The sequence below is a fragment of the Callorhinus ursinus genome, unplaced genomic scaffold, assembly GCF_003265705.2.
Source record: "Callorhinus ursinus isolate GAN/ISIS: 27379988/994484 unplaced genomic scaffold, GSC_fseal_2.0 scaffold20, whole genome shotgun sequence".
Taxonomy (NCBI): domain Eukaryota; kingdom Metazoa; phylum Chordata; class Mammalia; order Carnivora; family Otariidae; genus Callorhinus; species Callorhinus ursinus.
The window spans coordinates 30,897,752-30,911,250 of NW_027397082.1; the positions used below are offsets into that span (position 1 = coordinate 30,897,752).

The following is a 13,499-nucleotide window of genomic DNA, read 5'->3' on the forward strand; positions in this document are numbered from 1 at the left end:
TGACTACAACCCAAGCAAGATGCACCTGTTATATAGGGACCTTAGGGTTATTGGCCTCTTGTTCTCCCAGCCTGTCTTCTGGGGAGGGGATCTGCTGCGCTGTTACTCAGGCAACCCTGTTTGGGCAGAGTTGCCCTGCCCCCTGGGGGGGGGCGGGGGGAATGGGCTCAGTGAAAACCGATTTTGGTGTGCTTTTATTCTCTGGAGGCTTTCTGCATCTCCTCCGAGAGTCAGAGTAGAAGAGATTGTTTCCAACCCTCTGCCTCAGAGCAGAGAGATTACAGTCTGTTCTTCAGTGAGCTCTCCAGGCCACACTGTCTCTGTTTCTGTCTGTGCTACTATAAACTTTAGTGTCCTGGGTTGTGCGCCCCTCAGCAGGGCTCCCAGTCCTCACCTCCAGGTCGGGGCACGGGGGCACATCGCTGCCCTTTGTGCTTCTAAAACCACCAGTGCTCCCAGTTTGCACGCATGGCCCCGTCACTCCAGGTTTCAGTCTGGGGGCTGCCCTAAAGTCCTTTCCCCGCTGCTACTGGTCTGTGAGTCTGTGCCCTGTCCCCAGTGCAGGAGGCTGTCGCTCACCGGTGGTGTAGGATCCCCCCCATTCCATTTATCTTCCAATATGTGCCCGCGGAATCACGGCTTCCCGCTTCATACCTCAAAACCAACCACCTGCAACATTCTGTTTGTAAAGACCCAGATCTATCTTCTTACATCTCAGGCTGATTTCGTGGGTGTTCAGAGTGGTCTGGTAGATATGCAGCTCAATTCTAGGGAATGGTTGGAATAGGGTCCCATACTCTTCCACCATCTTTTCCTCCCCTGTTATTTTCAACCTTTTTGAGGAACCTCCATACTGTTTTCAGAGTGGCTGCACCAGCTTGCATTCCCACCAACAGTGTAGGAGGGTTCCCCTTTCTCCGCATCCTCGCCAACATCTGTTGTTTCCTGACTTGTTATTTTTAGCCATTCTGACTGGTGTGAGGTGGTATCTCATTGAGGTTTTGATTTGGATTTCCCTGATGCTGAGTGATGTTGAACGCTTTTTCAGGTGTCTGTTGGCCATTTGGATGTCTTCTTTGCAGAAATATCTGTTCATATCTTCTGCCCATTTCTTGACTGGATTGTTTGTTCTTTGGGTGTTGAGTTTGATAAGTTCTTTATAGATTTTGGATACTAGCCCTTTATCTGATATGTCATTTGCAAATATCTTCTCCCATTCTGTCAGTTGCCTTTTGGTTTTGTTGACTGTTTCTTTTGCTGTGCAAAAGCTTTGTATCTTGATGAAGTCCCAAGAGTTCATGTTGGCCTTGCTTCCCTTGCCTTTGGCAATGTGTCTAGGAAGAAGTTGCTGCAGCTGAGGTCGAAGAGGTTGTTGCCTGTGTTCTCCTCAAGGATTTTGATGGATTCCTGTCTCACATTGAGGTCTTTCAACTATTTGGAGTCTATTTTTGTGTGTGGTGTAAGGAAATGGTCCAGTTTCATTCTTCTGCATGTGGCTGTCCAATTTTCCCAACACTATTTGTTGAAGAGACTTTTTTCCACTGTACATTCTTTCCTGCTTTGTCAAAGATTAGTTGACCATAGAGTTGAGGGTCCATTTCTGGGTTCTCTATTCTGTTCCATTGATCTATATGTCTGTTTTTGTGCTAGAACCATACTGTCTTGATGATTACAGCTTTGTAATAGAGTTTGAAGTCCGGAATTGTGATGCCACCAGCTTTGCTTTTCTTTTTCAACATTCTTCTGGCTATTCGGGATCTTTTCTGGTTCCATAGAAATTTTAGGATTTTTTTGTTCCATTTCTTTGTTCTTCCAATCCATGAGCATGGGATGTTTTTCCATTTCTTTGTGTCTTCCTCAATTTCTTTCGTGAGTATTCTATAGTTTTCTGAGTACAGATTCTTTGCCTCTTTGGTTAGATTTATTCCTAGGTATCTTCGGTTTTGGGTGCAATTATAAATGGGATCGACTCCTTAGTTTCTCTTTCTTCTGTCTTCTTGTTGATGTATAGAAATGCCACTGATTTCTGTGCATTGATTTTATATCCTGCCACTTTACTGAATTCCTGTATGCGTTCTAGCAGTTTTGGGGTGGAGTCTTTTGGGTTTTCCACATAAAGTATCATATCATCTGCAAAGAGTGAGAGTTTGACTTCTTCTTTGCCGATTCGGATACCTTTTATTTCTTTTTGTTGTCTGACTGCTGATGCTAGGACTTCTAGTACTATGTTGAACAATAGTGGCGAGAGTGGGCATCCTTGACGGGTTCCTGATCTTAAGGGAAAGGCTCTCATCTTTTCCCCATTGAGGACGATATTTGCTGTGGGTTTTTCATAGATGGCTTTTATGATATTGAGGTATGTACCCTCTATCCCTATACTCTGAAGAGTTTTATTCAAGAAAGGATGCTGTACTTTGTCAAATGCTTTTTCTGCATCTATTGAGAGTGTCGTATGGTTCTTGTTCTTTCTTTTATTAATGTATCATATCACATTGATTGATTTGCTGATGTTGAACCAACCTTGCAGCCCAGGAATAAATCCCACATGGTTGTGGTGAATAATCCTTTTTATGTACTGTTGGATCTGATTGGCTAGTATTTTGCTGAGCATTTTTGCATCCATGTTCATCAGGGATCCTGGTCTGTAGTTCTCCTTTTTGATGAGGTCTTTGTCTGGTTTTGGGATCAAGGTAGTGGTGGCCTCATAAAACGAGTTTGGAAGTTTTCCTTCCATTTCTATTGTTTGGAACAGTTTCAAAAGAATAGGTATTAATTCTTCTTTAAATGTTTGGTAGAATTCGCCTGAGAAGCCATCTGGCCCTGGGCTTTTGTTGGTTGCGAGATTTTTGATGACTGCTTCAATTTCCTTGGTGGTTATGGGTCTGTTCAGGTCTTCTGTTTCTTCCTGGTTCAGTTTTGGTAGTTTATAGGTCTCTAGGAATGCATCCATTTCTTCTAGACTGTCTAATTTGCTGGCATATAGTTGCTCATAATATATTCTTATAATTGTTTGTATTTTTTTTGGTGTTGGTTGTGATCTCTCCTCTTTCATTCATGATTTTGTTGATTTGGGTCCTTTCTCTTTTCTTTTTGATAAGTCTGGCCAGGGGTTTATCAATCTTGTTAATTCTGTCAAAGAACCAGCTCCTAGTTTCATTGATCTGTTCTACTGTTCTTTTGGTTTCTAGTTCATTGATTTCTGCTCTGATCTTTATTATTTCTCTTCTCCTGCTGGGTTTAGGCTGTATTTGCTGTTCTTTCTCCAGCTCCTTTAGGTGTAGGGTTAGGTTGTGTATTTGAGACCTTTCTTGTTTCTTGAGAAAGGCTTGTATTGCTATATACTTTCCTATTAGGACAACCTTTGCTGCATCCCAAAGATTTTGAGCAGTTGTGTTTTCATTTTAATTTGTTTCCATGAATTTTTTTAATTCTTCTCTAATTTCCTGGTTGACCCATTCATTCTTCAGTAGGATGCTCTTTAGCCTCCATGTATTTAAGTTCCTTCCAACTTTTTTCTTGTGATTGAGTTCTAGTTTCAAAGCACTGTGGTCCGAAAATGTACCAGGAATGATCCCAGTCTTTTGGTACCAGTTGAGACCTGATTTGTGACCTAGGATGTGATCTATTCTGGAGAATATTCCATGGGCACTAGAGAAGAATGTGTATTCTGTTGCTTTGGGATGGAATGTTCTGAATATATCTGTGAAGTCCATTTGGTCCAGTGTGTCATTTAAAGCCTTTATTTCCTTGTTGATCTTTTGCTTAGATGATCTGTCCATTTCATGAGGGGGGTGTTAAAGTTCCCCACTATTATTGTATTGTTGTCAATGTGTTTCTTTGCTTTTGTTATTAATTGGCTTATATAGTTGGGTGCTCCCATGTTAGGGCCATAGGTATTTACAATTGTTAGATCTTGTTGGATAGACTGTTTAAGTAGGATGTAGTGTCCTTCCTCATCTCTTATTACAGTCTTTGGTTTAAAATCTAATTTGTCTGATATAAGGATTGCCACCCCAGCTTTCTTTAGGTGTCCATTAGCATGATAAATCGTTTTCCAGCATTGTCACTTTCAATCTGGAGATGCCTTTGGGTCTAAAATGAATCTCTTGCAGACAGGATATCAATGGGTCTTGTTTCTTTATCCAATCTGATAGCCTGTGTCTCTTGATTGGGGCATTAGCCCATTTACATTTGGAGTAACTATTGAAAGGTATGAATTTAGTGCCATTGTATTGCCTGTAAGGTGACTGTTACTGTATATTGTTTCTGTTCCTTTCTGGTCTGTGTTACTTTTAGGTTCTCTCTTTGCTTAGAGGACCCCTTTCAATATTTCTTGTAGGGCTGGTTTCGTGTTTGCAAATTCCTTTAGTTTTTGTTTGTCCTGGAAGCTTTTTATCTCTCCTTCTGTTTTCAATGACAGCCTAGCTGGATATAGTATTCTTGGCTGCATATTTTTCTTGTTTAGTGCTCTGAAGATATCATGCCAGTCCTTTCTGGCCTGCCAGGTTTCTGTGGATAGGTCTGCTGCCAATCTAATGTTTCTACAGTTGTAGGTTACAGACCTCTTGTCCCCAGCTGCTTTCAGGATTTTCTCTTATCTCTGAGACTTGTAAGTTTTACTCTTAGATGTTGGGATGTTGACCTATTTTTACTGATTTTCAGAGGGGTTCTCTGTGCCTCCTGGATTTTGATGCCTGTTTCCTTCCCCCAAATTAGGGAGGGTCTCTGCTGTAATTTGCTCCAGTATACCTTCTGCCCCTCTCTCTCTTTCTTCTTCTGGGATCCCAATTATTCTAATGTTGTTTTATCTTATGGTATTGCTTATCTCTCAAATTCTGCCCTTCGTGATCCAGTAGTTGTTTATCTCTCTTTTTCTCAGCTTCTTTATTCTCTATCACTTGGTCTTCTATATTACTAATTGTCTCTTCTGCCTCATTTAGCCTAGCAGTTAGAACCTCCATTTTTTATTGCACCTCATTAATAGCCTTTTTGATTTTGACTTGGTTAGTTTTAGTTCTTTTATTTCTCCAGAAAGGGATTCTCTAGTATCTTCCATGCTTTTTTCAAGTCCAGCTAGTATCTTTAAAATCGTCGTTCTGAACTCTAGTTCTGACATCTTACTAATGTCCATATTGATTAGGTCCCTGGCAGTCGGTACTGCCTCTTGTTCTTTTTGTTGAGGTGAGTTTTTCCATCTTGTCCCTTTGTCCAGAGAAGAGATGAATGAGAGAACAAAATGCTAACAGGGTAACAACGACCCCAGAAAAATATACACTACACAAATCAGAAGAGACCCGAAACCAGGGAGAAAAGAAAGGAAAAAAAAAATATGATCAGGCTGGTAAATAGAACAGAGCCACACTAGATTTCGGGTGTATTTTGGTCTGTTAGAAAAAACTGCCTCCCACAATTTTAAAGAAAGAAAAACATATATACAAAAATAAAGGTAAACATGATGAACGGATGGAATATGACTCTAAAGATGAAAATTAAAACAGATTTTAAAAGAATTGATAAGAAGTTGGTTGAAAAAATTTTTTAAAAAGCAGGGGGTGAGAATGTGACCAGGCGGGAGACTAGAACAGAGCCATACACTAGATTTACGGTATATTTTGGTCTGTTTGAAGAAACTGTATCCCAAAATTTTAAAGAAAGAAAAACATATATATATATATGCACACACATACATATATATATATACACACATACATATATAACTTATATACACACAAAAAATAAGGTTAAATACAATGAAAGGATAGAAATAACTGTAAAAATGAAAATTAAAAAAGATTTTAAAAAAGGAATTGATAAGATGTTGGCTGAAAAAGGGAAGAGGAAAATTTTTTAAAAAATAGAAAAAGAAAAAAATTTTAAAAATTAACTTTGAAAGACTAAAGAATCATGGGGGAAAAGCCATGAATTCTATGTGCACTATTCCCCTAGCGCTGGAGTTCTGCCATTCTTACTGATCGATAAACTTGATCTTGGCTGGCTGTTCTTGCTGATCTTCTGGGGGAGGGGCCTGCTGCCGTGTTTCCCAAATGTCTTTGCCAGAGGAGGAATTGTCCCGCCTTTGCCGGGTCCGGGCTAAGTAATCTGCTCGGGTTTGCTCTCTGTAGAAATTGTTCCCTGCAAGCTTTTGGTACAGCTTTGAAGGACATGAGTGAAAATGACGGCCTCCCAATCTCCACCCCGGAGGAGCTGAGAACTCGGGGCCCCGCTCCTCAGTGCGCCCCCAGAGAAAAGCAGTCAATCACTCCCGTCTCCCCGGTCTCCGGCCGCACTCCGTGCTCACCCGGCCTGTGACCGAGTGTTTCTGTCTCTGGCACCCGACCCCATGTGGAGTCTCCAAACCCAGCAGATCCCTGCAGTGCGCTCCCGCGCCGCTCCTCCCGGGGGAGGAAGGGGAGTCTCCCCGGATCTGCCAGTTGTTGGGTCCCTGCTGGAGCAGCAGTGACCTGACTGGGCCGCGGATCACGGTTTATGGCAACCCCGAGCTGAGAGCCCGCGCCTCGGCTCCGTCTCTGCAGCCGGCTTCCCCGCTCTGATACCTGGGAGCTCTGCTGCACTCAGGCACCCCCGGTTTTTCTGTGACCCCGAGAGTCCTGAGACCACACTGTCCCGCGAGGTTTCCACCCACCGCTTAGCCACTGGAGCGACGTCCCTCAGTGGAGGCGAATTCTAAAAGTTCCAATTTTGTGCTCCGCGGCTCTGTCACTTGCCAGATGCAGCCGACAGAGGTCCTTCCCCCGCCATCTATCCTCCCGAGTATCATCTTGGGTTCACTTCTCCGCACGTCCTACCTTCCAGAAAATGGTTGCCTTTCTGTTCAGAGAGTTGCTGCTTTTCTTTTCTTCGATCTCCTGTTGAGTTCGTAGGTGTTCAGAATGGTTTGATCCCTCTCTAGCCAAATTCCTGGGACCAAATGAAGTCCTGGTCTCCTACTCCTCCACCATCTTGCTCCTCCCTAAGAGGTGACTAGTTTTAAGGAGGAGATTGACATAATGTGAATTGCATTTTAGAAATAAAAAAGTCACCTTGGCTTCAGTGTGGAGTTGAAACTGGAAAGGGGAAGGCAAGCCTGGTCTCTCTGACAGGAGGCAACTGGCTACAGGTCTGGGCTCAAATGACAGGGACCTAGGCCATTGCATCCTGAGGATCCTAGAGCCCTGGGAACTGGAAGAGCTAGTCAAAGGCAAGAAGGGAAGTCAGGTGAACCAGCTGGCACCTGGGGACAGCAACATTTAAGGGAAGAACAGAGGAAAGTAACATCTGGGACATGGAAAAGCAGTAGTCGGAGCAGTGGGCAGAACCCAGGAGGGAGCAAGTGGGCAAAGGAGGTGAGAAAGACGGGGGCAGGAGTAGAAGAGCCGAGCAACATGCTGTAAGCACCTGACCTGCTCCTTGCTGGTGTTTTTGGGCCATCTTAGTCACTTGCCTTCACTCTGGGAGGTAAGTAAAGAGTGTGACAGGTGGTGGACCCAGAGCTCAGAGAGGCTCAGTAAGGTGTCCAGCATCCTACAGCCAGTACATGTTGTCCCTGGGGTGGGAAATGCAAACCCTGGGCCCTCTGCCCTCCTCCACGATCCTCTCATGACTCAAAGACCACTGTTTAAGAAATTTGGATTCTTCTGGAATTTCCTAAGAGGCCAGGCTCTCCTATAGCTATACAGAACAAAATATTGCCACGTATTTTCTTTCTCCATTGTATTAGCTCAACCAAATCCCAGGAGATGAAAACCCGATTTTTCTCCCTTCGGATGCAAAATATGACTGGCTTCTGGCCAAAATCTGGGTGCGCTCCAGTGACTTCCACATCCACCAGACCATCACCCACCTTCTGCGCACACACCTGGTATCTGAGGTTTTTGGCATTGCCCTGTACCGCCAGCTGCCCGCCGTGCACCCCATTTTCAAGGTACAGCAAGCTACCGCCTCAGCCGGTGGAGGAGGGCACTGGCATATGGGGGGCGGAGGGAGGGAGGCGGGGCACTGGCACCCCCACAGGGCTGGGTCCGGGAGTAGCCAGCAGAGAGGGGCCCTTGGAGAGATGCCCAGGGGCAGTACTACAGCTCTGAGCCTGTGGGTCCCTGAGGACATGAGGCCTGGGCCTGACATGGGCCCTGGCTGGCCTGGGAGCAGAGTTTGAAGAGGCAAACGAGGTCAGTGTGACCCTTGTCTGATCCCAGGCGCCACCATCACTGCCCTTCTCTCTTCCTGAATCCTCCTGGCACTGACCGCTGGGGTGATGCAGGCTCAAGACACCTCTCTCGGCCTGTTCCCCTATCTGTGCAGCGGGGAGCCAAGAGTACACCTGCCTCATAGGATTATTGGCAGAACCCAGTTAACAAATGCAGAGAGTTGAAAACAGTACCTAGCACATAGTTCAGCTCTATGCAAGTGCTGCCTATTATCATCTTCATCTTCACATCACTAAGCGTCGAAGCTGCGGTCCCCAGGCCCCAGCAGCTCCCCTGACCTGCACTTCCTCCCTCAGCGCTCGCATCACCCCTCCTCAGTGGACTGGGGTGCGGGGCGCTGGGGGTCTCTGGGGGCACGTGGGGGGGGGGTGGAGACCTGGTCGGGAGGCCCAGCCAGGCCTTCTTTGAGGCCTTCTCCTGCTTCCCCCTCACACAGCTTCTGGTGGCACACGTGCGGTTCACGATCGCCATCAACACCAAGGCCCGCGAGCAGCTCATCTGCGAGTACGGCCTCTTTGACAAGGTGGGCACCTCCCATCCAGCTCTGTGCAGGGCCCCACTGCTCCAAACCTCCACCCCCCAGGCCAGGTGTCCTCTCAGGAGCAAGGCCCCTAGGCACTAGGGTGGCGGGTGCGTGCCTGGGACGGGTGGGAGGCTGGAGGCGCTCGGACTGGAGGCTCCCCAGGTCCTCTGGCCAAGCTCTGGCCCCTTCCCCACCCGTGACCCCGCCCCTCCCGAGTGCACTGCCTGCTTCTCAGCACTTCTTCGCGGGGCCTGTGTTGCCCTGTAGCCTCGTCCTGCTCTTTCCCCATCCTCTGGCCTGTGGCTGTAGATCTCACGCAGCACCACCTCCCGCCCTCGGCGCTCCTGGGCCAATGCTCCCACCCCGCCCTCCCCTCAGCTGGGCCTAAGCCCTACCTGTCCCTCACGTTCTCTCAGGCAGCACCTTGCCCATTCCGACCCCCTGCGGCCTTACCAAGCCTGGACCCTCCCAGCGGCCCTCTACCCACCCTTCTTCCTCTCCCACCTCCCCTTAGTGAGGCAGCCAGCTCATCAGTGAGGCTGAGCCCCCATTTGGGTTGCAAATGACAAAACCCAAGTCAAACCGGCTGAAGCTGGAAAAGAAGTGTATTATCTCAAAACCCTGGACATAATAGAGGGGGCTCCCAACTCCTCCCAAAATGGACCCAGGGGCTCAAATAATGGTCCCAGGGGACAGAGACACTGGCTGGCACTCCTCCACTCTTTAAACTGTGTGGGCCCCATTGTCCCAGTCAGGCTCTGCAGACAGGCTCTCCCCTGTGGGAGGGGCACTGGGTCCTCATCACAGGGAGCTCCAGGTTCGTGTTCCCACACGGTGGCCGTCCACTCCCATCCAAGTAGAAAGTCCAGGGAGCAGCTCCCATCACTCCCGCTTGGGTCAAACGGCCCTGTGGACCGATGTGTGGCACCCCAGTACCCAAGTCCTCCTTTAAAGGTTCTGTAGTGGCCTGACTGCTCAGCCACCATGTGTGCTGGGATGAGGACCAGGATCCCTCCTTGTGCATCTCTCCAGCTCTCACCTAAGCAAACACAGCCCTCCAAAGAGTTGTGTGTGTGGTCCTGGGGGCTGGTATCCGCCCCTTTCTTGAGCCCAAAACTCAGGTGACCGAGAGCAGTGCTGGCGCTCCAGGCAGCCTGGGCTCAGAACAAGCGCCCACCCTCCTGCCACCGCCCCCAGTCCCTGCACACACACCCTCCGCTGCAATCCCCTGCATTATTAGATCGGGCCTCTCTGACCTCCTCACTGGGCTGCCCTGGGTATTCTCAGAATTAAGCATCCCTCCTACTCCACCTCCTAAACCCCCGGGACATGGGCTTGCCCATCCGCAAGCCCGGCCCCCCGCAGTGTCCTTTCACAATTTCTCATGGTGAGCTCTGGGTGAGAAGGCTGGCGAGCGGTGGCCAGCCTCAGCTCACGGTGCTCTCTCCCCCCCCACTCAAGGCCAACGCCACAGGGGGCGGTGGGCACGTGCAGATGGTGCAGAGGGCCATGCAGGACCTGACCTACACCTCCCTGTGCTTCCCTGAAGCCATCAAAGCTCGGGGAATGGACAGCACAGAGGACATTCCCCACTACTTCTACCGGGACGACGGGCTCCTGGTGTGGGAGGCCATCAAGACGTGAGTGCCCGCTGGGGTCGTGGGACCTGCTCTGTGCAGAATGAGAAGAGCTCCTGGAGGAGGAGAGGACCAGGATATTGACAGGCTGGGCCAGGGGCCTGGACCACTGACTCAGTGGGCCACAGCATGGCTCCATTGTCAGGGCCCAGAGAGAGAGAGGAAGGTATGTGGGTGGGAGTGGGGGTGAATGACCCGAGTCTGGACATTAAGGAGTAAGTCACAGGGTCACCACTGGAGCTCTGCCCTGGAGCCCAGGGGCCCGGCTCTGCAAACCCTGGCCAGGTCACCCGCTCCTAGCTGGGCCCCTCCTCCTGAGCCAGGTTCACGGCCGAGGTGGTAGGCATCTACTACAAGAGTGACCAGGTGGTGGTAGAGGACCAGGAGCTGCAGGACTTCGTGAAGGATGTGTATGTGTACGGCATGCGGGGCAAGAAGACCTCAGGTACAGACCCCCTCCGGCTCTCCTCCTGGCCGTCTCTTCTGCTCTTCCCTGCACCTCTGACTTTCCTGGGACAGCGCTGGCCCATGGCGTCTACCTTAGTGCCTGGTGCTGGGGCCAGAGCCCCCAGGGGATCCCTGCTCACCAGTATGTCTCATGGGAACACCTCAGGGACTTTCTGCAGCCACTGAGAACCAGGGTCAGAAACATCAGGAACACTGGGCCAAGCTGCTGTCCCCTCCTAGTGTCTTACACATGCCTCGGCCGCCCAAGCCCTTGTGTGGGGGAACTCAGGGACTGGGGGGAGGGTCAGAGGGAGGGTGCCTGTGGGTCATCGGTCCACTGCGCCCCCCCACCTCCAGGGTCAGGGCCTCAGCCAGTCCCTGGCTCTGCCCTAGGTTTCCCCAAGTCCATCAAGACCAGAGAGAAGCTGTCGGAGTACCTAACGGTAGTGATCTTCACAGCCTCAGCCCAGCATGCAGCGGTGAACTTTGGCCAGGTGGGCAAAGGCAGGGTGGGTCCTCTGGGCAGGAAATCGCCATAGTCACCTTGACTGCTGCTTATGGGCCCAGACAGTGCCACCCCTCTTTCTAGTCTTCTGGGGCTGGTCTCAGGCAGCCTCGGGGCCAGAAACTGGGTGTTCCCTGAGTGTATTTTGCTCGCTAAGCCGAGGGCACCAGCCAGAGAGGGGGCCTGTGGACCGGCCCTGCTGGAGCAGGAGGTGATGGGAAGGAGGGTGGGAGGCATCGGGGCGGGTGCTCGGTCTGTGGGGCAGGTACGGGCATGGCCTGCTGCGGGTGGGTGGCAGCTGGCTGAGGAGGTGCCCACCCATGCCTGTGGCTGTCCCTGCAGTATGACTGGTGCTCCTGGATCCCCAATGCCCCCCCCAACCATGCGGGCCCCCCCACCAACAGCCAAGGGTGTGGTCACCATCGAGCAGATCGTGGATACGCTGCCAGACCGTGGCCGCTCCTGCTGGCATCTGGGCGCAGTGTGGGCACTAAGCCAGTTCCAAGAAAATGAGGTGAGCAGGGGAGACATTCTGCCCCCTCTAGGGGGGCAGGTCACCTGGATTTAACCCATTCTTCCATCTCAGGACTTTGTGATTAAGGGCTTAGGTTGGACACCTGCTCTCCGGGAATCCTGACTTCTGATGCTGGGGGTGCCCAGGAGGTCCCAGGCCTGTGCCTGGATGGAGCTCGGGGTGAGGGGGGGGGCGGACAGGAGAGCACAGGGACTCTGCACCACCAGTGACTACCTAATGAACCTAATGTCAAAGCTGGGTATCTCAGTATCTCAGGCACAACACCATGGCATTAGCTCAGTGTCACACAGAATGAATACCAGTTCAGCCAGCCCCAGACTTGTGGGCATTTTAGGGGGCACTGAGGTTGCTCTGGGGACTCTGCTAATGTGTGGGCCCCTCACTAACATCTTTGTATATGTGTCTTTGCACATGTGTTCAGTAGGGCCAGATGACATGCTCCTAGTAGAGGAATTTCTGGGTCAGAGAATGTTGAGACTGATCTGTCCTCCACAAACTAATCCCAAATCCCACCCTTTCCAGCCCTGGGTATGAAACCTGCCAATTTTAACAATCCAATAATTTTTAAAAAGATAGATCTAGTTTTAACTTGCAGACATCTGTGTGAGTGTGGCCGTGGCTGTCCCGGGCTGGGGAGGCTAGCGCTGGCCCCCGGAGCCCAGACGGGAAGGCAGGAGTGCAGCAGAGGACAGGGCCCAGTGGGACCCCCTTCACCTGCACCATCACACGCGGCAGGGCAGCTATTGCCCCCATTTATCTGAGGCCCCAGACGAGGGGCATTCTTGGGGTCTTCTCAGCAGGGGGTGGAAAGGGGGAAATGAGCACATGCTCCCTCGCTCACTTCCCAAGGGATGGTCTCGGGGGGTGAGACAGGCCTGTCAGTTTACATCACCTCGGCAAAGATTAACCTGTCCGTCTGTGTCCGGGCCCTTAGCTATTCCTGGGCATGTACCCAGAAGAGCATTTCATCGAGAAGCCTGTAAAAGAGGCCATGGCCCGATTCCGCAAGAACCTTGACACCATCGTCAGCGTGATTGCTGAGCGCAACAAGAACAAGAAGCTGCCATATTACTACTTGTCCCCAGACCGGATTCCCAACAGCGTGGCCATCTAAGTCGCCACCTGAGCCAAGTCTCACGTGCACACAGTCAGCTGCTCGCGGGCAGGCTCAGCACCCAGACTCCAGGCTGCCCAGGCGGATTGGCTCACAGGGGCCCCAGGGCAGGACCTCCTGGCAGCTTGCTCTCCTGAGGCTGCTTCGGTTCCTCAGGCCCCAGGCTGACTGGCTTCAAACCAAAGGCTGCCCAGGTTGGGCTATGTTATGCCTCAGCTTCAGTGCATTTTCCAGTCTGTTCCTCAATCTTTAGTGAATCCCATACTTTGATCCAAGTGGGTACACTGCAGGGACCCATCCTACACAGAGCAGGACGATGTTGCTTCCTGCCCCATGCCTCGCTCAGTGCTTCCACACCGGGCAGGAACAAGAAGTCAGGACAACTGATAGATGTTTGTTCTTGTTGAGAGGCATGGAATGATTATTTTCTGTTTATGCTTCATCTAATTTCTTGCACATAGTAAGTGCCCAAATAAATCCTTGTGGAATGAATGAATTGGTTGTCATAAAAATAAAGGAGTGCATTTAGAACAA

At 50.1% G+C, this 13,499-nt stretch overlaps 1 protein-coding gene across 1 annotated transcript in view; it reads left to right on the forward strand.

The window, feature by feature from the left end:
* Nucleotides 1–13,499, forward strand: part of ALOX5 (arachidonate 5-lipoxygenase) — a 64,477-nt gene extending 50,978 nt beyond the window's left edge. The window contains 8 exon segments of the mRNA XM_025881007.1: nt 7,718–7,921; nt 8,641–8,727; nt 10,189–10,367; nt 10,688–10,809; nt 11,205–11,305; nt 11,659–11,688; nt 11,690–11,830; nt 12,786–13,499. Of these exon segments, the coding sequence (XP_025736792.1) occupies nt 7,718–7,921; nt 8,641–8,727; nt 10,189–10,367; nt 10,688–10,809; nt 11,205–11,305; nt 11,659–11,688; nt 11,690–11,830; nt 12,786–12,965 (1,044 nt within the window). The 3' untranslated portion in view covers nt 12,966–13,499.